This window comes from Staurois parvus, unplaced genomic scaffold (assembly GCF_062004578.1).
Source record: "Staurois parvus isolate SC_StPar_1 unplaced genomic scaffold, SC_StPar_1.0 ptg000017l, whole genome shotgun sequence".
Classification (NCBI taxonomy): domain Eukaryota; kingdom Metazoa; phylum Chordata; class Amphibia; order Anura; family Ranidae; genus Staurois; species Staurois parvus.
This window is the reverse complement of record NW_028317813.1, coordinates 945,394-969,868: the sequence shown is the minus strand read 5'-3', so window position 1 is coordinate 969,868 and position 24,475 is coordinate 945,394. Positions and strand designations below refer to the sequence as shown.

Here is a 24,475-nt window from a genome sequence, read left to right as displayed (position 1 = left end):
CAAACTCTGTACAGCAGAAATCACATTTTTTTAATAAACTAACATTTTTTATGAGCATAGTTTGCATACATAAACCCCACAGTGGCTTCTAATTTAGAGAATGAATTGTACCGTTCCACTTACAGGAAAAAAAAAAAGCAATGGCACACAAGGTTATTAACTTACATTATGCGTGGATACTTGATCTGCCAGTCTTCTGTCTCTTTCTGATATCTGTGGTGTTTCTTCACCTTTATTACTGGAAGCTTTACCCTCCTGTTTTTCCTTAAAATATTAGAAATGTAGGTTAAGAGGAGAACTGTACAGTACTGTTGCCCATTTGTCCAATGACGATCAAACAGTTATTATAAAATATTAATGAGCATGATGTCCAGTGTTCCCGCATGAAAATAAATTCTGTAGGCTATCTTTTAATAATCTCTATAATGAACTACAAGAAGTAAACAAGTCAATAAGTTTACAGTTCCTTACAATATGGTTTTAAATGGAAGCCTAAAGCTAAACTCTAGGCAGGTACAAACAAACAAAACAAAACAAAAAAAACCCAAAAAAAACCACAAACTATTTTACCCAGTTCATTTAGAGAAAAATAAAAAAAAATCAGACTCAATACATAGGAAAGTTTGATCCGGTAGTGGAAATGAATTATATCCTTTGACAGCTGTAATATTGTTCAAGGTCCAAAAGATGTTAAAGCAGAACTAACATCCTCAAATACTCATCTCTGCTCTAGCAATGCGATGTCCACAAACTCTCTCACTGGAATCAACATTTTCTCTCCGACTTCTAGGTACAGGGTCTTTGCCATTTTGAACTGGCACAGGATGATGGAACTTCCTTGGACGTGCATGGGGGTTATTTATCCCAGCATCTGACAAAATGCTGGAATAGTACACCAAGCTATGAATACGCAGCCCAGTGTACAGTGTAATTTCAGTATTAACCACTTGACCTCTGGAATATTTACCCCCCATGACCAGGCAATTGTTTGCGATACGGCACTGCGTTACTTTAACTGACAGTTACACGGTCATGCAATGCTGCACATAAATGAAATTTGTCATTTTGTTCCTCACAAATAGAGCTTTCTTTTGGTGGTATTTGATCACCTCTGGGATTTGTATTTTGTACGTTAGAAATTAAAAAACACCGCCATTTTTTAAAAACAAAAAACAATATTTTTTACTTTCTGCTATAAAACATTCAATAAAAAACTAATCAAAAAAAAAAAAAATCTAATTTCATAAATTTAAGCAAAAATGTATTCTGCTATATGTTTGGTAAAAAAAATCCCAATAAGCATATATTGAGTGGTCTGCGCAAAAGCGCCTGCGAATCGCGGCATATATACTAGATTTTTTTTTTTTACAGCCTGACACTTTGTGGGAACCAGTAACACTATTACAGTGATCAGTGCTAAAAATATACACTGCAACTGTATTAATGACATTGGCAGGGAAGGTGTTAAACATCAAAGGTTTGTGTGCCTAGCCAGTGTTTTTGTGTACCCTGTGTGTAGTTTTTCCCCCTCCCTCCCCCATGGATCAACTGTGAAATCATGTTTATACAAGTAATTTTGCACAGAATGTCCACCCTATAGCAGTAAATCTGCTATAGGGCAGATGGCAAGTGGTTAAATACCTGCTTGCATCTTAATTGTTTGCTGTAAAGTCACAGTTCCACTTAAAGGTACAGACCAACTTTTCTGTTCTATTACTAAAACAAAATCACATACATGAAATTACTTTTAGAGACCTAGGAAGTTCTTTTTTGTTAAAATGATTTTCTTCTAAGCTCTGTATAAAGACATTCCAGAAGAGAATAAACCTTATTTAAAAAAAAAAAAAACAACAAAAAAAAAAAAAACCAGAGCAAAAAACACAATGACTAGATCAGTTAACATTCAGCACATTTTCTTTTCCATTCAAACTTGATTCACTAGCTGTCAAAGGATGCCATACTTTGCAAATTCTCATTGTTCTTTACACTACTTTATTGAAGAAGTGTGAATGTATACTTGGGCATACTGATTTTTTTTACATCAAAGTTTATCTTACATAAACCACTTGCAGTTTAATAATTCATTTTCGATCCAACTTAATCTGAAAAGTGTTTATTTAGCATTATTTCTTCTCATGTACACCAATAAGCGCTCTCGATTTTAAGAAGCATGTGTCAGTCTGCTTCGTCTAAGGTTTTATTTAGATGCAGAAAGTAAGTTACATTCACTGCATCCAATTACACCAAGATCAAAATACTCACAACCTATGTGTGGATTCTTTGAATTTATTGTGGTGAAAAGAGAATTGGAGTATTCATAGAATTTTTGCTCTATATGCACTTTTAGGGGGGGGGGGGGGTGGTGTAGGGGATTTTATGATGAAAAATAATCTTTTTTGGGGGGGGCGGGTATTGCTCACTGAATTGGAGTGGTACATACGGCAACATGGTAGGATTACACTGCCCTCCCTCACCCCAACAAGTACTTCCTTCACTCGGTTGCTTACGTTTATTCCACAATGCCGTGTAAGGGTAATTTTGTAGCAGCTAAAAAGTCATTTGAACGTGTAAATTCCATATCTTGGGAGTACATGGGATATAGACACGCACCTTTAAGTAATTGGACACTGACAAGCTTTTGAGGACACACACACCCCTGGGGCACCTTCCTTATATCCCTACCCTACTTTGTGAATCCTTAGTTCTGTAGCAAGCAATGCAGAGTAAACCTAGGACAGGAAAGAAGGGTGGCCCATGCCGTTTACCGTACTCCAAGATATGGAACTTACAGGTAAGTAAAACATCTTTTTTATATTAATCGTACAGTACAAGACACAAGCAACATATTTATACACCATGGGGTGTCTCCAAGCAAAGAACATGAAAGGTTGGCAACAGCTAGACAAACAGAACTTTGCAATGGTGGATTTTGAAGCAGGGTGCCACTGCAATGTCCTGAGAAGGGAACAGACAGGGAATCAGTTATTCTTAGGAAAGCTGTAGTTTCAAATATACTCTAATGGTGCTGTCCAAGCCCAGGCAATGTAGACAATTCCTTTGCATGCTTAGGAGCAGGGCTCCAGAATGGCAATACAATGCCCTCTGTAAAGTTGAACACTGAATCCAGCTTTGGAAAAAAAAGAAAGGTTATGAGAGTAAAACAACCTTGTGGTTGTGAAGTATGAGGAAAGGCTCTTTATAAGGAAGGGCCCCCAGTTCAGAAACATGCCTAACATTTATCATAGCTATCAAAAAGTCCACCTTGCTGGCAAGAACGTCCAGGGGAATATCCCTGATGGGTTCAAAGGGTGGTTTCTGCATGGCAGAGAAAACCAAATTAAGGTTACTGGGAAGTACAGGGTGCCCAAATGGGAGCCTTTCCCTTGAAAAAGATTTGCAAGGAACAAATTGAACTGTGTTGTTTCCCTTGGCAGAGGGCACTTTGTGAAGAAATTCTAACACTGGGTATATGATAAATAGATAGATCCTTTCCAGTGGATATATGGGTATTGTGATGATTTGGTGCCACCTATTTGGAGGATGTACCATTGTTCCACAACAGCAGTTTTAAAATTGTACAAATAAAATACGACCAAATCCAAAACAGTTGGGATGCTGTGTAAGACCTACATACAAAAAGAATGCAATGATTTGCAAATCTCATAAACCCATATTCTATTCACAATAAAAAACTGAGAAAATGTACCATTTTATCATAAAAAAATAAGATGGTTCTGAAATTGATGGCAGCAAAACATCTCAAAAAATTTGGGACAGGGCAACAAAAAGCTGGCAAAGTAAGTGGTAATAACAGAGCTGGAAAAACATTTTGCAACTACTGCTTGAAGAACATTTTTTAAGAAAGTGAAACCCCCTTCCACAATCGGGTCAGTGGGGTGTGTCAATAGTTTGAATAGTCAAAAAACTATTAGATGAGCATCTTAACGAACACAATATACAGGGATATAAGAAATATTGACAAACAGATGCACACACCCATACTGGTATAACTGGATGGACTGGTATCTTTATTCAACCTTACTATGTAACTAATTAGATTAATTGGCAACAGGTCAGTAACATAACTGGGTACAAAAAGAACATTTTAGAAAGGTATAGTGTCTCATGCAATAAAACAGGCATGAGTATGTGATAGACATCACTGCATGGGTTCAGGAATACTTCCAAAAATCACAGTCTGTAAACACAGTTTGCCATGTCATTAAAATGCAAGATAAAGCTCTGTCATACAAAGAAGAAGCCATATCTGAACATGATCCAGAAACGCAGCTATCTTCTCTGCGCCAAAGCTCATTTAAAATGGTCTGTGCAAACTGGAAAACTGTTTTGGTCAGATGAATCAATATTTGACATTCTGTTTGGCAACCATGGCCATGACATCCTGTGGACTAAAAAGGAGAGGCACCTTTCGGCTTGATATCAGCGCTCAGTTCAAAAGCCTGCATCTATATGGTATGAGGGTGCATTAATGCATATGGAATGGCAACTTGCACATCTCGAAAGGCTTTAGAACAGCATATGCTCTCATCCAGGGAAGGACTTGCATATTTCAAGAGGACAATGCTGAACAGCATACTGTGTGTACTGTGACAACAGCATTGCTCCATAGGAGAACGACAATACAGGACTGTTGAGCAGTTAAAGTCCTGAATGAGACAACATTCCTCACCCAAAACTCCAGTAATTGGTCTCCTCAGTTCACAGACATTTACAGAGTGTTGTTAAAAGAAGAGGGGATGCTACACTGTGGTAAAAACGGCCTTGTACAAACTTTGAGACATGTTGCCACCATCAATTTCAATACTACCTTTTTTTTCTTTAAAAATGGTACATTTTCTCAGTTCAAACATTTAATGCTTTATTGTAAAGCTCTAGGGAACACAATATTTCACAATGAATTACACTAAAAAATAATTTTTAATGTATTACCCAATGTTTTGGTAAAATATAGATATTTAAAAGCCCCCTATAGGTCATCAGTTTAGTGCTATGAAGGCAGTCTGCCACTAGAAATATTGCTTTCACTCTGTCGTGCAGGGCGATATGTAGCATGTGTATCACAATCGACAGTTTCATGTGCAGGCTCCCCTGACAGGTGCGTCTATGTTGTTATGTGTGTATACCTGGGGGGCCCTCAAAAATAAGGGGGCAAGGGATTTTATGTGCTGGGGTGTTAAATTCATTTTTTACAATCTCTATGTGATGATTTTTTGGTGACAGGTTCTCTTTAAGGAGACATCCAAGGTCTAAAAGACCCTGGATGTGTTACTTGTGCTCCACTGAATCTAATGGAGTACACATCACACTACATTAGATTCTTTCCTGGCTGTGGTGGCTGGGGACACAGAGGGGGACCTGGAAGTGCTGTTTGACACCTCGCTTCCAGGTCACCAACAAGGAGAGGAGAGTGGACACCCAGCCTTTACCAGGGGTGTGTGCAAGTAATCAGGCACCTACAGAGACCCCAGACTGCTTTCATTTAACAGACGGAAGTCAGCTTGTCCAATGTACACACACGGTAGCTGCAGCTACTGGGTGTGTGTGTAAACCCCCCCCCCCGCCAGGTCCATATGATAAATGGAACTGGCAGCGAAAGGGTTAAAGCTGAAACCTGGGTAGAGTAAGCTTGAAGTTCATAATATTCTGCACATGTGAATGGATGTCATTTTATTCATGACATGTTCTAGAGCAGCTACACAAACAAGCAGAAGGCAATTGCTGTATTTGCTCTGTAACAGCAGGATCCTGAAACACATGGTCATGTTGGTTGTCCTACTCCAATTAGTCGCAGTTTGAAATACTGAAATTGCAGTGAGAGCTGGTTGCAGGGCTAGGCATGCAAGACTAAAAGGAGAGCCTTTACGTGTGTCTTCAATTTTTATATGAAGAATCTTTGAAAGAAGGAATTTCTTCAAAATGTACAGTAAGATGTTTGTTTAGGACAGAGAGAACAGGAACAACTACAGGAATAGTCCACTTTGTGAACTCTTTTTCCACTGGATAGGGTTCTGCAAATATTTAGGGGGAACATCCTTTCACAAGTGTCCCAATTGTCACAGGCTGTATATTCTATCTGTTCATGAAGAAGAAATATTTTGAAGGTCTTTTTTGTACCCAAAGGGGTATGGCGAGATGTGGGAGAGTCAAGTTGCGCACTGCCATGGTTTTTACAGACAGAGACAAGAGAAAAATCTTCCACACCTTCATCCAATACTGCCTCAATATCCTCTTCATTTCTTTGTGTCTGCATCCTCTAGGACCCACATATTGGATCAGTTGAGAAACAGGAGTAGAAGATTTTGGGTGTTTCCGAAATCTGTATAAAGATGGCTACATAAAGGCTGTAATCTGTTCAAGCAATTGTGACATACATGCAGAAAATTCTGCTTTTGTTAGGTAGGCAGGATGTTGCGTGCCTAAAAAGGAGGTAGAACCAGATGCAGACAGTGGTGTTAGAACAAGTTTTGCACCGGTGCAAGGGACGCATTGTCACTCTGAGGATGAGTATTGTGCAGTCATTCAGCAGTGCAAATGTTAGCCTGCAATTTTGCTTTGGCTCTCTTTGCTCTGGTCCCTGCCATAGCTACAAGGGAGGGTATTTTACCGAGGGCGGGAAGAAGCACCTGAGCGTCTTATAAGGGCTCTAGGAAAAGGTGGCATTACAAGTGTGCAACCAGTGGTGTGATGTAGAAATAATTTATACCTGTGCTCAAAGCGCAATAGCTTATACATATATATGACCCATCAGGTGCTAAAGGGGTGTGACCACACGTTAAGACTAAAAATTGTGATTGAACCCTCTCCACTCTGCTATACAGCCTTTCTAGAAATTTTTGCTCAAAACAGGGATTTTTAGCTAACATACATTGCAATATGTGTCTAAGCTGGCCAACTGCGTCAAGATAATCCCTCTCTAGCCAGCCCTACTCTGCAAAACGCAAATGCGCCAGTGGATATAGTACCAATATGGGACCATTGGACACAAGCTGTAGGAAAGCTACAGGTTCCAGTCTGATCAGTGGGTTCATTCAGAATTTTGTATTAATAGGTGGTTTCACCCTTTAATGGGTGGCACCTGATGGGTTATATACTGTATGTGTATAAGCTATTGGGATTTGGGCACAGGTGTATCTTATTTCTATTGCAGTGCAGGTCAGTGACCAGCCCTGAATCCAAAACATTACAAGCCATCCCCATAGCATGGGGTCAAGGTATGGCTCCCAAGATTTTACTGAGGTTGCACCGAACCAGATACACTTCTTCTGCGCAGGCAATAGAAGACAGTGATGTGTTGATTGAAGAATTCAAATACAATAAAAACATAACATAATAGACATTAGCAAAATACTGAGGATTCACAGAGTGGGGTAAGGTTACACAGAAGGTGTCCCAAGGGGGCGTGCCCTCAAAAGTATCCAATCACCTGAAGGTATGTACTTATAACCCATGGTGTATGAATGTTGCCTGTGTTCTGTACTGTATGATCAAGGTAACTGAATTGCAGTCAATGAAAAGTAAATGTCAGAAAGATACCAGCTTTCCATACTATTTATAGACTCAACATTTACAGAAGCTACTCATAGTATTCAACACAGCAGTGATTAACCCTTTGTTTCTCAGAATGATGCCCCATACTGAGGATATGTTAATGTTTTTCTTTTAAGATCTAGCAGCCAAAACTTTGTGAAGCCAATTGGTGTCAAACTTGGCCCTCAATTTCATCGCAGGTATCCACTAACGACTGAAAACCAATCAGAGTGGTTCCTGATCATGTGATCACTATGTCAGTTAAGTGAACACATTCAGACTCTCCGGGCTTTACTGATAAATAAGCCTTCAGTCTAAAGATAGCACTGCAGCCTGCAGGTGGATGTGGGTATCAGCTTAATACTGTAATTGCCAGATACAGTAACAGTACACAAAAGATATATTTATAACAATATTCATTAAAACAGTGTACAACGCACTGCATTGCCACATACCGTGTACTTTATCTCTGTTTTACTATCAATATTAATTATGATGTCATGCACAGCCGACAGTGTCCCAGGTAGCAAGGGGCTACACATGAACTAAGGATGGTGTGTCTACAGTATGGACACTCCAGCCTCAGTGCTGTCGCCTACACGTGACAGATTAGTAAATCTTATCCCAACAGACACATGAATCTGTTGCCGACATTGACAGTCATCATGTGAAGGAGTGACAGAAATCTAAAGAGTCAAAAAAATTGGTGCCATTGACCATAGCAAGATGCCTTGTTTTTCTCAGTGATTAAACCTATAAATTTGATTTGTGCAAACGGTTTAAATTCAGAACAGTCTGTTAGTTACACAGAACTTACTCGTGCTTTCCGTTCTCTGTCAGCAGGGGTGTCTGTCCACTCAGACCGATCACCAGACTTTTCATTAGCTCTCCGTTTAAATGTTCTTGGGCCAAGTCCAAAGTTGGCTAGCTCTGGAGGCAGCTCGGTCATCCATGTCTCCCTGGTTGGATTTTTGGGGCCATCCTTTAGAGAAACATACAGTAAAGCTGAACCTACAAAATGTTTAAACATGCAGAACAGTTTCTAAATATGTTAGCTAGAAAAATAGAGCCAGACATCTTGTTACATCAAGATATTTGCAAAATGTATGCAAGAATTCATAGCAACCGAATGGAAATCATCTTTTAAATAATCTTTTAGCGGAGTCTGACTGGCTGCTACAGGTTACAACACTTTACAAATTGTGGTTGCATTTCATAGAGCTTGAGTGAATAAGCCTTCACGTGTGTTTTATCCTTAATTTTCAAATGATATGCTTTCAATATATAGCATTTACATAGCAAACTGGGCAATGCAGGAATCCCAAAACAGACACATACTCTGTTCAGGGTCTAGACATAAATGGTTGTGTATCTCTGCTCGAAGGGAAAAGATATCAACTTTGAACTTAAAGGCCAAACTGAAGTATATCAAATGGTGGATCATTATATTAATACAGTTTAAACATGGCAAAAAAAACAGATCGCAAATAATGATTAACATTTTAAAAATTGGATATGCATCGGACAGATATTACTTGGCTACTGCCCAATGTAGTGAGACAGACTGTGTACTGAAAGCCACATAAGGACCATTAACAGTTAGGGACCATGTAGTGGTACAAGATGTGCTATAGCTAACGTGTATAGTATAGTTTATTATAAACGCATTGTAATATAATAAAAACAATCATTGAGGGTCTATTCCTACCTTGGCATCCAGGTGTTAACATGTGTTTCTTTTATATATTAACATGTGATGCGTTATGGCAGTCCATTCAAACGAATGGGCTGTCAACCTACAAAAGCATCTAAAACAATTGGACATTCTGGGCAATGCAGTGCACTACAATGTACAGTAGTGCATTACTGTGCATTGTGATGCGCTGAAACAGATGTTCATTGGAGCTGCATTGCCTGAATGTTAGGGTCCCATTCAAAATGAATGGCACTGCAATGTACCAACACATGTGACATGCATTGCAGTAGCAAGGAAGAATGTCACCAGCACACCGAGGATCACTAAGATGGGTCCAAACCTGCGAGACTCCGAAACGTTGCCTTACTGCAACTATGTGATCGTTCCTTAAAAGTTTTGGCCCATCTTGGTGATCCTCGTTGTGCTGGTGACATTCTCCCTTGCTGATTCTGTTCGGTTCCAGCCGACGGTTGCTGCAGCACCCACTTAAACACACCCATTTGTACCGCAGAATTGTGTGCGTTGGATTGTACACTTGTATGCATCGCAGTTGCACGCACCTTACTGTGACACACCTTGCTGGAAAGGCATGAATGGGGCCTGAAGATTATAAGCCTGTTTGAATAAATATTTGTACATTAAATTACCAAAAAAACATCTGTCCCATAATGGGAAGCAAAACCACTGAACTTACATCTTTTGCTGTAAGTTTCTGCTTCATCCTCCAAGCTCTACGTTCAATATCCTCAGCAACATTTGACTGAATAGGGCCTTTGGCAGGAAGAGGGCCAACAATTTCATCGTCATCATCATCATCATCCTCCTCTTCACTATCTGCTGACTGAAATCAGAACAAAACTTCAAACAACAAACTTTTGTCTAATGAGTTGAATTTAGCCACGTTATCACCTGCATGAAATGTACATTACACAGAAAAGTGTTTTGCGCCTCTGAATGCATAAATAAAGGTGAACAGATGGAACATTTATATACAGCAGTTGTCCTAGCTATTCTTCCCACTTCAGACTTTGCCATCATTACTATTCCTTTTTGTATCCCTGTACACAGTTCTAGTTCTCACAGAAGGGTTATTCAAGATGCTGGTTATCCTGAACAGACAGAAAAACCTAAAGGAAACCTGTCAGAGAAATAAGCACACCTCTAATTCAGAAAATACTATGTTCCTAGACATCACAATTTAATTTTGTTGTTCTGCAATCTACTGACAAATAAAGTGTCTGTCACTTTCATCTGCCGGGCACTTGCTCTGGGTCAGTGATGCAGAAATACTGAAGTCAAATACAGTCTAGCAGCTTCAGAAAGTAGTTGGTAACAGTAACCTATTTATATCATGATCTGCTTCAAATAGTCAAAGAAAGCTCATCAAAAATCTCAAGATAATGAACAGATGTATAAGGGCCACTTAGGCATCCCCCTCCCCCCCCCCCCAAAAAAAAAAAACTAAAGAAAAGATTTGAATGTGAGTGCAGTATTGAGGCCATGAGGACTAGTAGCTTTTAATTTATATATCCATCGAGCTGCTTGTCTAACAATTTTATTATCAAAATCGTCTCCCCTGGGATCCTGATAAGTCCTATCGGAGGCAAAAAAAGGAAATGACAGTTGGGACATATCCATGCAATAACCCCACGTTTGCCAATCGGCGTATACAGCAAACCTGCATCAATATAATAGAGATTATCCTGCACCCATCAGTTAAATGTTCCTTTAGTCTTCCCATTACCATCTTTGAGGAGGGCTCTTTAAACCACACATATAGCACCCTCTCAGGAATCAGCAGCTATTAACTTGTTATTTGATGCTGTGGTGAGCTGTAAATCAATACTGTGTTAATGTTTGAAATATTAATGAAAATGTTATTTGTATCATGAAATAATTGTTCAACTTTCTAAACAGTCCCATGATGCCCCTGATGAAGCAGCTATGAACTGCGAAACGCACCAGCATGTATGAACAGAACACAACACCAGCCATGTATTTGTATGGTTTTATGCAAGTGGTTATGTAAATAAATGTATGAATTTTTATATGATGGTTATGTAATTTTCCACCAGTTTTAATGCAATTCAATAAATACATTGCTTATGCAACTGTGCTGTGTATTTAGTACGACGCCTTTAAAAGTTCCTTTTACTCTGAGCGTTTTTTCCCTCTTTTTTTTGGTTTCAATATATTGGGATGTGGCACCATACGCCTATTTCCTGAGATAATGGTAATGTTGATTGTTATGGTAAGATCTCCCTGCAATAATACTTAAAGAAGTATAGCCAAAGCTATTTTGGTTGTACGTCTCTGGATCATAGTAGTGCAGTTCTGCAATTGTGTGACCCGTTTTCAACCTACAGCGGCTGATGTCACAGAGCCGATGCAGAGTCTGAAAAGATCCAGACCATGAGGTTGGGATCCACCTACAACCCTGGACTGGCAGCTGGCTCAGCCTCTCAGTGAGCCACTGAGAGACGGAGCTAGCAGCTCAGCGCTCCAGTGAACACGGGGGTGTCAGTCAGAGCTGAGAGCTGGAGACTAACAGGCCCCGCCAGCTCTCTGCTTACAGAATGCGGAGAACGGAGCAATCAGCAGTGTTTGTTTGCAGAGCGTTTTGTTTGATGCTGCATCAATCTAGTGGAGTATCTTTTTTTTTTAAATCCTGAACTTCTCTTTTAAAAACTGTTCCTGTGATTACTAAAAAGTGAAACTTTATTTTTATTATACTGGAAGGTTGCCTATACTGTAGGTTTACACTGAACCACCCTTTTTTGCTAATAGCAATACCACATACTAATACCACCTCCTAAGTGCTGAAACATAAACAAGAAGATGTTTCTTTAAGTGCTCTTAAGAGGAACCCTGGAATTTGTATTTTTTCTATGTTATCTTAACGGTCAAACCATATAGTGCCTTCATACAGTCATGGCCGAAATTGTTGGCACCCTTGATATTTTTCCTGAAAATCAAGTATTTCACACAAAAAAGGTATTGCATTAACACATGTTTTGCTATACACATGTTTATGCCCTTTGTATGTATTGGAACAAATATAAAACAGAGGCAGAAAAGCAAATATGACATAATGTCACACAAAACCCCAAAAATGGGCTGGACAAAAGTATTGGCACCCTTAACTTAATATTTGGTTGCACACCCTTTGGAAAACATAACTGAAATCAGTCGCTTCCTATAACCATCAATAAGCTTCTGACACCTCTCACCCGGAATTTTGGACCACTCTTCCTTTGCAAACAGCTCCAGGTCTCTCTTATTGGAAGGACACCTTTTCCCAACAGCAATTTTAAGATCTCTCCACAGGTGTTCAATGGGATTTAGATCTGGGCTCATTGCTGGCCACTTCAGAACTCTCCAGCGCTTCTTTGCCATCCATTTCTGAGTGCTTTTTGACGTATGTTTGGGGTCATTGTCCTGCTGGAAGACCCAGGATCTTGGACGCAAACCCAGCTTTCTGACACTGGGCCCTACAGTGCGACCCAAAATCCTTTGGTAATCCTCAGATTTCATGATGCCTTGCACACAGTCAAGGCACCCAGTGCCAGAGGCAGCAAAACAACCCCAAAACATCATTGAACCTCCACCATATTTTACCGTAGGTACTGTGTTTTGTTCTTTGTAGGCCTCATTCTGTTTTCGGTAAACAGTAGAATGATGTGCTTTACCGAAAAGCTCTATCTTGGTCTCATCTGTCCACAAGACGTTTTCCCAGAAGGCTTTTGGCTTACTCAAGTACATTTTGGCAAACTGTAGTCTTGCTTTTTTATGTCTCTGTGTCAGCAGTGGGGTCCTCCTGGGTCTCCTGCCATAGCGTTTCATTTCATTTAAATGTCGACGGATAGTTCGCGCTGACACTGATGCTCCCTGAGCCTGCAGGACAGCTTGAATGTCTTTGGAACATGTTTGGGGCTGCTTATCCACCATCCGGACTATTCTGCGTTGCAATCTTTCATCAATTTTCCTCATCCGTCCACGACCAGGGAGATTAGCTACAGTGCCATGGGTTGCAAACTTCTTGATAATGTTGCGCACTGTGGACAAAGGCAAATCTAGTTCTCTGGAGATGGACTTGTAACCTTGAGATTGTTGATATTTTGCCACAATTTTGGTTCTCAGGTCCTCAGACAGTTCTCGTCTCCTCTTTCTGTTGTCCATGCTTAGTGTGGCACAGACAGACACACAATGCAAAGGTTAAGTGAACGTCTCTCCTTTTTATCTGCTTTCAGGTGTGATTTCTATATTGCCCACACCTGTTACTTGCCCCAGGTGAGTTTACAGGAGCATCACATGCTTGTAACATTCTTATTTATCCGCAGTTGTGAAAGGGTGCCAATACTTTTGTCCAGCCCATTTTTGGAGGTTTGTGTGACATTATGTCGAATTTGCTTTCTTTCCTCCCTTTTTTTGTTTTGTCCCAATACACACAAAGGGAATAAACATGTGTATAGCAAAACATGTGTTAATGCAATACGTTTCGTGAGAAATACATGATTTCCTGGAGAAATATCAAGGGTGCCAACAATTTCGGCCATGACTGTATAAAAGCTAAGCAAACTATCCATTTAATGGTTTTCACTTTTTCTGGGAAAAAACAGATGATTCCTAAAACAAAATGCAAATACTACACAGCTGAGAAGCAGCAGGATATAACCCTTGAGGTTCAGTTACTATGGATAAGCCAAGTACTAAGCTTGCTGCTTTGCCTACTCTGCCCAGGAAGCGAAACATATAAAAGAGAAATTGTTTATGGTCAGCTCAAGTACTTGAAGAGTAGCAACTTAAGCACCGAAGAAAAGTCTCTTCTAGCAAAATGTTGATAAATACATAAAAATTCAAGGTACTGAATTCCTACAATTACATTCTGAATGTATTCAAACTGATACGGCTTCATAATGTTAATTATATTTTAAAGGACATTTCCATAGACACGGTCATCTTGGAAAATTCCACAACAACATTATGGATATGATCACAGTATATACAAACAGCTATATTCTCTAGGACTGAACACAGAGAAAGAGAAAAACTAGTTTATGTACTGTAGGTCTCAGAAAAACAAACATATTAAAGGAGCTATTACAACTGGAAAAGATTATCCACTCCACAGATGAACACATTCTCTCACATACAAACACACCACAGCCAGTCCAGCAAAAGTCGCAGTTAGATGGTTGAGACAAACCATTTAACACTGACATGGGTGCTTAAAAATGTCAACTATTATTTATGTAAAAACCTTTATACCAAAAGGAAAAATAAAAAACTGTTGCTGTAACTGCATATAAAGTGTTAGCTGAAGTTCAGCATTAAAGATTGTTACCTCAACATTCCAAATTCCTGATATGGGCCTGTTGTACCATGTACTTGTATGAAAAATTATGTTCTCTTTGTATTGCTTCCTTTCTGTGAAATACCTGGCTTTCCTGCCAGTCCCTCTGCTTTCCAATTAAAAACTTACAACACTAGAAATAACAGAAAACCCGTGGTCAGTTTTCTGGCTGTGCTGAGAACTCAGCCTGATCTTCTCCAATGATCAGACGTGTCCTGACACAGACCCACCCTGCACAGCCATTCACTGAGAAGTTCAGTGTGCTGCTTTCTCTTTCCACTGCTCTCTAAGCTCCTTATGCAGCTGAGAATATATTATGTGATCAGTTTTTCTATGTATACACAGTTGTTTTTCCTTTTGTTTCTATTCTAAATGGAATGGGTTATCTCCCAAGGTAAGGTTCACATACACAGTACTGTGCAAACGTTTTAGGCAGGTGTGAAAAAAATGCTATAAACTAAGAAAGCTTTCAGAAATAGAAGTGTTATTAGTTTATTTTCATCAATTAACAAAATGGAAAGTAAATGGACAGAAAATCCAAATCAAATCAATATTTTGGTGTGACCACTCGTTGCCTTTAAGACAGTATCAATTCTTCTATGTACACTGGCACACAGTTTTGAAGGAACTCAGTAGGTAGGTTCTTCCAAACATCTTGGAGAACTAACCACAGATCTTCTGTGGATGTAGGCTGCCTCAAATCCTTTTGTCATGTAATCCCAGACAGATTTCATGTTGCAATAAGGGCTTTGTGGGGGACAAGCCATCACGTTCAGTCTGCTGTAACCTCCCAGATATCGTGGCTGCTTCCGTGGTGCCCACCTGATCACAAGACACCTCTGCTCAGGGGTGGCATATGCTAACCTACTGGGATGTAACTTCTTGCATAGGTAGAGGATGAGATATTCCTCTCCTGCCTCTTCCTGGCCCAGGACTGCACTTGACCCAAAAGGTAGTGGCATTGGTGTGCGCCAGACCTGGGCAGGCGAATTCTGGGGCCCGCGTCACAGGTGCACCGACTGGTAACTCTGTCCAGGTTGAACTGTCCGCTGGCATGAAAGAGAACATTTTTGTCTGTTTTCTGTTTGGTCGGTCAGTCACAGGTTAATCTGAGACACTATAGTTGCACACCGCCATCTTACTTTAGCCAGCTGTACCCAAGAATGACTTAAGCGGCTTTTTGGCTTGGGGAGTAGGCCAGGCCATGATCACCTCAGCCTCCCCAGCTCCAGATTTCTGGTTGTCTCCTCCTACCAGATGTTCCTGCTACTGAACCCCTGATTTGCCCCTCTGCCAGTGCCTAGTTTGACATTCAAACACTGTAACTGTCAGTTTGTTCAAGACTGGTGACATGAGTCCAAGGTGTTCTCCCCAGACAGGGTCGAACACAGCAAGGCCCCCAAAAGTAGGCAACTGCACAAAGTTCCACTCCTCCCTGTGGGCCCCGGAGAGGTGGCTGGTGCTTTCTGGACCCCCAACTAACATTGCCATATATTCAGTTGAGCCACATGGTGGTGAAGGCTGACTCGTCCGGAGCATCCTGTGTTAGAGGGGTTGGCCGATACCTCTTGCTTAGGTCCCTGATGGTTAGACAGCGAGCACCTGCCCACTGCTCCAGTACCTCATGGTTCCTGGGCCTGGGGTAGACCAAAACAGCAGGGCTGGCGCCCATCACAACCCACTTTTTTGGCCCAACAGTATTGCTAGGGAGAACGGCATGTTCCTCAGAAGGAACCAGACTGCACAAAAGTGAACACCTTGGCAAGGCGGACCTGTGTCCCGAGAAACCAAGCCGGCAGCAGGAGTCTGTTCCCTCCCATGCAACCACCTGGGGGGGGGGGAGGTATACCTTTATAGCGCTGCTCCAAGCTATAGATGAAAGGAAAAAGATCATCCCACCGGCAAGTGAGAAGAGGGGAGCGTGAGTCCGAGCGATTCCAGTGTCAGCCAATGTAAGTTAAGGGATGGATGCTGCTCAACAGACCCCAGGAGTCCAATGTTGAGGAATGGCCTCAGCCGCTGTTCTGGCCACGCCTTCCTCTGACCAAGCCCCGGTGGGCGGGGTGAAACACAGAGGGTGTGACCAGAACTGCGGCTGAAGCCATTCCTCAAGACTTGACTCCTTGGATCGGTTGAGCAGCGTCCATCATTTCGCTTACATAACCTGAGGGGGGAGGTGTAACGGTCGTGCATACTGGGCACATGAATAGCTGTGTGTACCAGCCATTTTGTTCAAGTCACCCATGCCATTTTGTCATAAGGCATAGCACAGTGACCTTTCCCTCCCCCCCTTTCTTCCTTCAGTTTATACAATACACAAACTGTTAACTTATGCCAGAACCTTCGTATCAGACCAGGACAGATACAGGCCCTCTCATGTCTATTAGCCGAATCCACACGCCAGTCTGAGGAACCCTAATAAAAAAATTAACCCTTGCAAGCTTGAGCAATCTAGAGATCTAATAGATACCCGGTCGTAAAAAGCTCAGCTGAAGGGAATGGCCAATCCATATTTCTGCTAGACTGGTTAACAGCCAAGACTCTAAAACTTCAGCATATTTCATAACTCAAATAATAATAGCACAACCAGAAAATAGACATTAACTTTCTTCACTTAACTGGTAATGTTTCAAGTCCAAACACCCCTATGTCAGACCATATGGGGAACCACTGGCACCCCTTATCCCTCCTAGGTAAAGTAGACATCTGAAACCTGCCATATTTATATTCATTCCAAAGCAAATTCCACACTGGACAATAATAGGCATGTCAACAGTCTGTAAACAATAGATAATAGAGATAGTAAAAAAAAATAAAAAAAAAAATTAGAAAACGATCTGGATCTTGGTCATAAAAGTGGTGACCTCCCAGCAACCACCCCTTAAACTAAATGGTTAGTCAGATGGCCTCTGACAACACCCCCTTAAGATCTCAGAAAAAGACTGCCCCAAAATTTGACAGCTCTCATTTTAACATCAAACCAAGGAACATCTAACTGGACTTGAGAGCCACTGTATTGTTTTTGCTTATTCACTGGACTCTGCAACCCAGGACATTAAGTATTCTTCATTTTCAACTACTTTTTAGTTCTCTGTTGCATTATTGTCGCTTTTCTTTCTTTGTAACACCCTTTTTCTGTAAATTTTATTTGCACCATTTTGACCTTTTTCAATATTAAACCCTATTTTGAAAAGTGTTGACATTGTTGCTAAGGCTTTTAATACAAACTAAAAGAAACCCTTTCTTTTAAAAAGTACCACTGTAATGTAAGTCTCCATTCACACATAGGTGTTTCAAGTGGAAGGCGAAATCGCAGGGATTCTGACCGCAATTTGAAAACGCGCATTAGCATATTCACGTGTCATTCATTTCAGTGGCACCTGAAAAACACAGGACATTTTTTCCTGCAATTGTGGCGCTTTTTCTGCGTGACAAATGCGCCGCGATTGCGCAAACAAAATCGCGGGTTGCCCAATAAAGGTTCCAGAAACTTGGCAAAAATGCCACACACTGTCAGATGCCATTGAAATGAATGGCACCTGAACATGTTAGGTGCATTTTCACATTTTAACAGCGTGTTTTCAAGTTGCGGGCAGAATCGCAGAGACTCTGCCCGCGATATGAAATGCTTAAGTGTGAATGCAACCTAAAACCCCGTTCACACTTTTTCAGCTCAAGGTTAAAAAACAATTAACAAGTAAAATCCCATTATTTTCAATGGCCCCTGTTCACACTTAAGTGTTCTGTCGCATGTAGCTCAAAAAAGTACTGTCACTACTTCTCAGGCAGATCTGAGCATTTGTCCTCATAGACTTGAATGGAAAATGCCTGAACAGTGGAATTAAGCGTTTTTCAGGTGTTTTCAGCTCAAAACAGAAGCTATTTCTATTGGCCACAAAACCGTTTAAATGAAAAACACACCTATATTTGCAAATCTGCGAAAAAAAACCCCAAATTTTCAAAAACACCTTAAAAAAACACTTGAATAAATGCCTGAAAAACACTCAGCTCAGTATGAATGTAGCCGTAATCTCTGAACATACCTGTCTGTGGTGACAGTGTGTGTTACAGACAATTATTCTAAAATCACAGTTTTTATTGCTGAGATTAAGAGTTTCCTCCTTCTCCGTAAAGTGGTGGTGGTAGTTTAAAGGGTTAATTGCTTAACTAACTTAACCTAGTGACAAATCGCTGGAACATCTTTGTGCAGGGTGCAGCTGAGAGTGGCACTGTTAGGCAAATGACAGCGCGGTGTGAGATTGACCACTCCTTTGTCACGAGTTGGTGAGAAGGGCAGGGGTCGGGCACCACGGCCGTCACACAGCCATCACATTTAAGGATTGGCAAGCTGCACTAGTGAAATACGTTGATTACAGTCTATGTGTGCATGGACACAAAGGATAACATGCTGGGGAGTTTACTGGCTGTAGAAAAAAACCCGCCAAAAGCCAAAAAACAGCAGCTGTAAAAACTTCCAGTGTGAATGAGGAGCTATACCTAAATGGTGATACCAGTTTTTTTTTTATCCATTATGCTCTGGTATGCTTTGTATCGTGGGGGAAAATAAGACCCCATTTTTTTTCTAACTGCACCTATAATTACGGCCTTGTACCTTACGTACCTTAAGTACCTATTGTGATCCTTTTTCTGTGCTAACCTTAACAAAAGTTACTGTTTAACGGAAAAAATTATAAATGCACATTGTTACATAGTTTGCTTAGACAGCACTGGAGACTCAAAGTCATAATTTATTTGTGTGAACCCAAGAATCAAGGTAATGTTCATCACCAATGTCATGTTTCCATGTAGAGGAGTATTTAGAGGAGAATTCAGTACAAACACAGGATGCACTGCTTCAATTTTCAAGAGAGGAGAGTTTTAAACAATATTAGTCTACGAGCCAGTAAAACTCATTAACCACTTGCTCTCTGGAAAATGTACCCCCTTTCCTGACCAGGCCATTTTTTGCTATTCGGCGCTGCGCTATTTCAACTGGTGATTGTGAATTCATGCAATGCTGTACCCAAATGAAATTTGTGTCCTTTTTTCCACACAAATAAAGATTTCTTTGGGTGTTATTTGATCACCTCTGGGTTTTTAATTTTTTACGCTATAAACAAAAGACCGAAAATTGTGGAAAAAACACAATATTTTCTAATTCTGGTTATAAAAAAATATCCAATAAACTCAAATTTCGTCATCAATTTAGGCCAAAATGTATTCTGCCACGTCTTCGGTAAAAAAAAAAATCCCAATAAGTGATTAATTGGTTTGTGTGAAAGCTATAGCATCTACAAAACGATAGTATAGATACTGGAATTTACGCTATAAGTTTAACTGACAACTGAGCGGTCATGCAATGCTGTACATCAATTACATTTGTAATTTTTTCCCCACAAATAGAGCTTCCATTGGTGGTATTTGATCACCTCTGGGTTTTTTTTGGGGGGCTTTAAAACAAAAAAGACAAAAAATTAAAAAAAAAAAAGTCTATTTTCTGTTATAAAAATATCCAATAAACTCAGATTTGTTATAAATTTAGGCCAAAATGTAGTTTTCTACATGTCTATGGTAAAATCCCAATCCCAATAAGTGTATATTAATTGGTTTGTGTGAAAGTTATACAGGTTGATCTGAATCAATTAGAATATCATAAAATTAATTTAAATTAATTCAATTAAAAAAGTGAAACTTTTAGATTCATTAAACAGAGTTATACATTGCAAGCATTTCTTTCTTTTAATTTAGATGATTATGGCTTACATCTAGTGAACACCCAAAATTCAGTATCTCAGAAAATGAGAATATTGTGAAAAAGTTCAATATTGTAGACTCATGGGGGTTGATTTACTAAGAAGAAATAGAGGTGAGACACCAAATTTCAGCTAATTAAAACAATTAAGACCTTGCTGTGGGAAACGGAAAAGCGTATTTACCTTCAGTAAATGTCGTATCGGCATAGTCATGTTTACATAGTAAGCAATACGATTATAGACCCCAGTCTTGATAGATTGGACTACAACCCCCCTGCTCATACCTCATCTCAAATTACTAGATTTTGTAAACTGTTGACAGAATTTGCACTGGTTGACACCTAGAGATACCTGCACTCCATGACTAAAAAAATTACTCCTGCTTTTCCGCTTCCCACTCTACTATGTCCCGCATAGATTTTATATTTATATCCAAATCATTTACCTAATTTGGAGGAGGTGGGTTTTGCCCCTAGGGTGTTATCTGACCACTCCCCATATTGGCTGACACTTCGAAAATCCTCTTCCCCATCTATGTATATGTGGAAACTGAACTCCTTTTGGTTGACTGTTCTTCCTAATTTGGAGGGCGTGCAGGCTGATTGGGCCTACTTCTTTACCAATAACGAGGGGCCAGCTAATTACGGAATAGTATGGGACTCCTTTAAATCGCATGCCCGCAGCATTTTGGCATCCTGCATCTCTAGGTAGAAGGCTACATCAAGACTGTATGTTTACCGCTGGTCAAGGTAGAGAGACTCCCAATCACCAAGCACAACTCCTCCTGTAGGTGGTAGCTCAGCTCGTGTGCTGCAAAGATGAGTACAAAAAGGACGTCCAATCAGCTGCACTCCAAACAATCCACTTTATTGAACCAAGATAAAACCAATACAGACAGTGGAAATAAAGAGGGGGACAGGTAGGTAACCAGACTGGTTATGCAACAGGCGGAGGAACGATTGCTAGACTTAAAACACTCTTTTCAGGCAAACCCCTCAACTGAGGCCGCTTGATTAGTGAAAATACAGGCTCGCCTGGTTAATCACCTGCTTTTTGAAAAAGCCAAACAAAACATCTTTTTCAGTAGACAGAGAATATTTGAATATGGGGAATGAGCTGGTCGTTTATTGGCATACTTGCCACATCTGGATCTTAGGTCCCCTACTGTGATTTCCCTGTGCGAAGCCTCTGGTACCCATATCACTGACCCAAACTTAGTGGCAGGGGAGTTTCGCAACTTCTTTTCCGCACTTTATTGTTCCACGCTTACTTGCTCTCACACACAGTTTCTCAATGTTTCTCTGTGCATTGCGGAGAGCAGGTAAGTATAACACATTTGTTATTAAAAAGAAAAAAAACCCTGTACAATCACCTCAATGCAAATGAAATCAATGTGTAATGCCGTTTTTAATAAAAAAAACAAAAAAACAAACAAACCACCCCCCGAAAAAAAATCCTTGAAGCTCAGTTGTTCTTTTATCAAGAATTTTAAGAACTACCCCCCCCCCCCCCCTCATTCAACATTTGCTACTGATAAATGATGCTGTAAATAACAGCTGTGTGAGGAGTACTGTATCAAACTTCATTGAAACGGATAAATGCCTTTTTAATTTAGTCACTTTATAAATATACTTTGAACAAGATATATTTAGTCTAAAATAGAAAACTGATGAGTACAGAAGTCATATTCCCCATAGTCGCAAAACAATATACTAGTATGTTTATGGTTACTCCTGCATTCTTACCTTATGCTTGGTGTCTGCAGATGCTTTAGAATGAGACTCATCTTCAATATCTGAATCCTGTCTTTTGAAGCCAGGAGGTAGGGCAGGACCTATAACAGGCCTAAAGCAAACACATTCTGTTAGTGATGCCAGAAAACTAAATATACTGTGAACAGAAATAATGAATATGTTTCTGGTTAGCTGAAGCAGCAAAGGAATGTCCCACAGATACATCAACAAGACCAATAAATCAGAACTTCAGGCAAAAATCAAAAACAAAAAACCCTTTTCTATTACGTTCATTGACAGACACAGCCTCTCTTCTTAATCTTGAAGAAACAGGATTTTATAGTGCCACCTACAGGAGTAGGACACTAGGCAGGAAAACTCGGCACCTCTGATGGGCAGCCCTTCGGGTACAAACCCCCCCTCTCTGCTACAGTATATGCAAGCCACTTATTCTGCCTAGTGTTCAGGTGCAAGGACCTAGCTACCAGCTGGGACCTATGGTTCCACAAGCTTTTCCCCCCCTATTTTCAAGGTTTTCTTCTACAGAGATCTTCTATCAACAAATGGGTGATGAGCTGGATAATCTAGATCCAGAGGTCACCAGAGTCTGGCTAATGAGCACACACAGACCTTTTAGCAAAGTGCTGGGTCGGTTGCGATAACCTCCGTCCTGGACTGGGGTGGACAGCAAGTTACGTTTCACAGGGATACATATGACCAGACACTTTCAGTCTGTGTCACAGTGTTACCCTGGCCGACAGCCCCTACTTCAGTGGAAAGGAGCACCTGTCATCGGAGCCTTACCCGCACGCTCTGCTGGACTGTTAAGTAGATGCCCCTTCCCTCCCTAGATGTGGTGTGGAGCCTGGGTACTCCATATGGTGGTCAGTCCTGTGAGGTCCCCTCCTGCCTCCCAGCTGCTGGTATCCCCTCTGCCGCCTTTACCTGAGCTTCTCCCCCTCTTACGTGCCGCTTGAGCATCTCTTCAGCCTGGGTCCCCGAGTTAGGGGCTTGTGTGCTGTGCTGGTGGGGCTCTGTGTTTCCCTATTGGGTCTGGGAAGTCCTGCGCATCCGCCATGTGTTCCTGGTTGGCCAGCAGCCATGCTTTGGAGCTGCGCTGGCCATTTTGATGGTGATGTTGGCAGCCACTTTGTTGGAAGTAGATGGGTGGCCCACTTTGCAGTGTACCTTCCCATAGATATGCATAGGAGCTGGCTGGGGAATTGCATGGCGGCCATTTTCCTGTAGCTGCCCCAGACTCTCAAACTCTCAGGCTGGGTACTTGGGCAGTCTTCTGGGATGTTCTCTCTGGTAGGCACACTAATCAGTCGCATCCAGGTCAGCATCCATAGGTAGCACTCCATGCGGTATGGCATCCGCAGGCAGCATTCATGGCTCTGCATGGTGACCCTTCTGGTGTGGGGGGCCTCTCTCTCCCTTTTTGTTACCAATCAGTCTGGGGTGGTTTTCTTCCCTTAGGAGTCCTGTCTTGTTGTGGTGCCTCGCCTGGTTTGGTTTCCGTTATGGGGCCTTCGGTGCAAGTTCCCCCCAATACTAATTTGAAGGTGGCAGATTCCTCGGGGCTGTTCTGTACCCCCAGACATGTGCCTGGTGTTCCTGCAGTCTTTCGTCTACTGGGTGGAGGCAGCCTTCAGGTGCCAGGCAAGCAAGAACCCCCCCACACCATCTCCTTTGTCGTCAGACATTTCTGAGCCTGAGTCCCTGTGTTTTTTGCAGACCCTGAAGTTTCATCCTGTTTTCTTAGATAGCACTGGTTACAGCACTAATTACTTCCAGAGATGCAAAAAACTGAGGACCCCAACTGAGTGTTTGTCCCTTTAGTACACATATGCCACCTAGGTCCATTAAGGTTTTTGTCCTTAGCCTGCACACTTAAATTTATATACCAAGATTGGGAACATCCGAATTGTCCCTTTTGTTGTTCTGAAGTGCTTTGTGGTAGGTTTTCCCTGTGAAGGGGACCTTCTGGAAAAGTGGCCTCCTTCTGTGGTGATCCCCTCCATTTGGAGGATATGCAAAATTTCCATGCTACCGGTGGAGAAGTCCCCCTATTAAAAAGATCTTGCTGACTGCGAAACAGGGTTGGTTGTCCGCTCCATGTTGAGTGTTGCAAGGTCAGCATTGTGGCCAGTGTTGGCCACAGTCAGGATGTCTCAGGCACTTCTTCACCGATTTAAGATCCTGTAATGAGGTTTGAATGCCAGACAGGTGTTTCAGGTGTATGTGGAGCTGGTGGTTGGAATGGTCCGGGGCCTGACATGCTTTTGTGATGTACCCTTGGATGCTTTCCTGCTCCTTGCCAAGATCTCGGTCTCAGTGGTGGTGCTTTGGCAGTGCTTTGTCTCAAACGTTGTTCTGCCAAGGCCCTGGA

The 24,475-nt window shown here is 41.2% G+C and overlaps 1 protein-coding gene across 3 annotated transcripts in view; it reads right to left on the bottom strand.

Annotated features, from left to right (window-relative positions):
- Positions 1-24,475, bottom strand: part of GPALPP1 (GPALPP motifs containing 1) — a 67,278-nt gene that overhangs the window by 11,651 nt on the left and 31,152 nt on the right. For all 3 annotated transcript variants that reach the window (XM_089678725.1, XM_089678717.1, XM_089678710.1), the window contains 4 exons: positions 22,096-22,195; positions 9,939-10,085; positions 8,366-8,530; positions 166-264 (listed from right to left, as the gene is read on the bottom strand). In XM_089678725.1, coding sequence (XP_089534851.1) covers positions 166-264; positions 8,366-8,530; positions 9,939-10,085; positions 22,096-22,195 — 511 coding nt within the window. The remainder of the gene's footprint in view (positions 1-165; positions 265-8,365; positions 8,531-9,938; positions 10,086-22,095; positions 22,196-24,475) is intronic.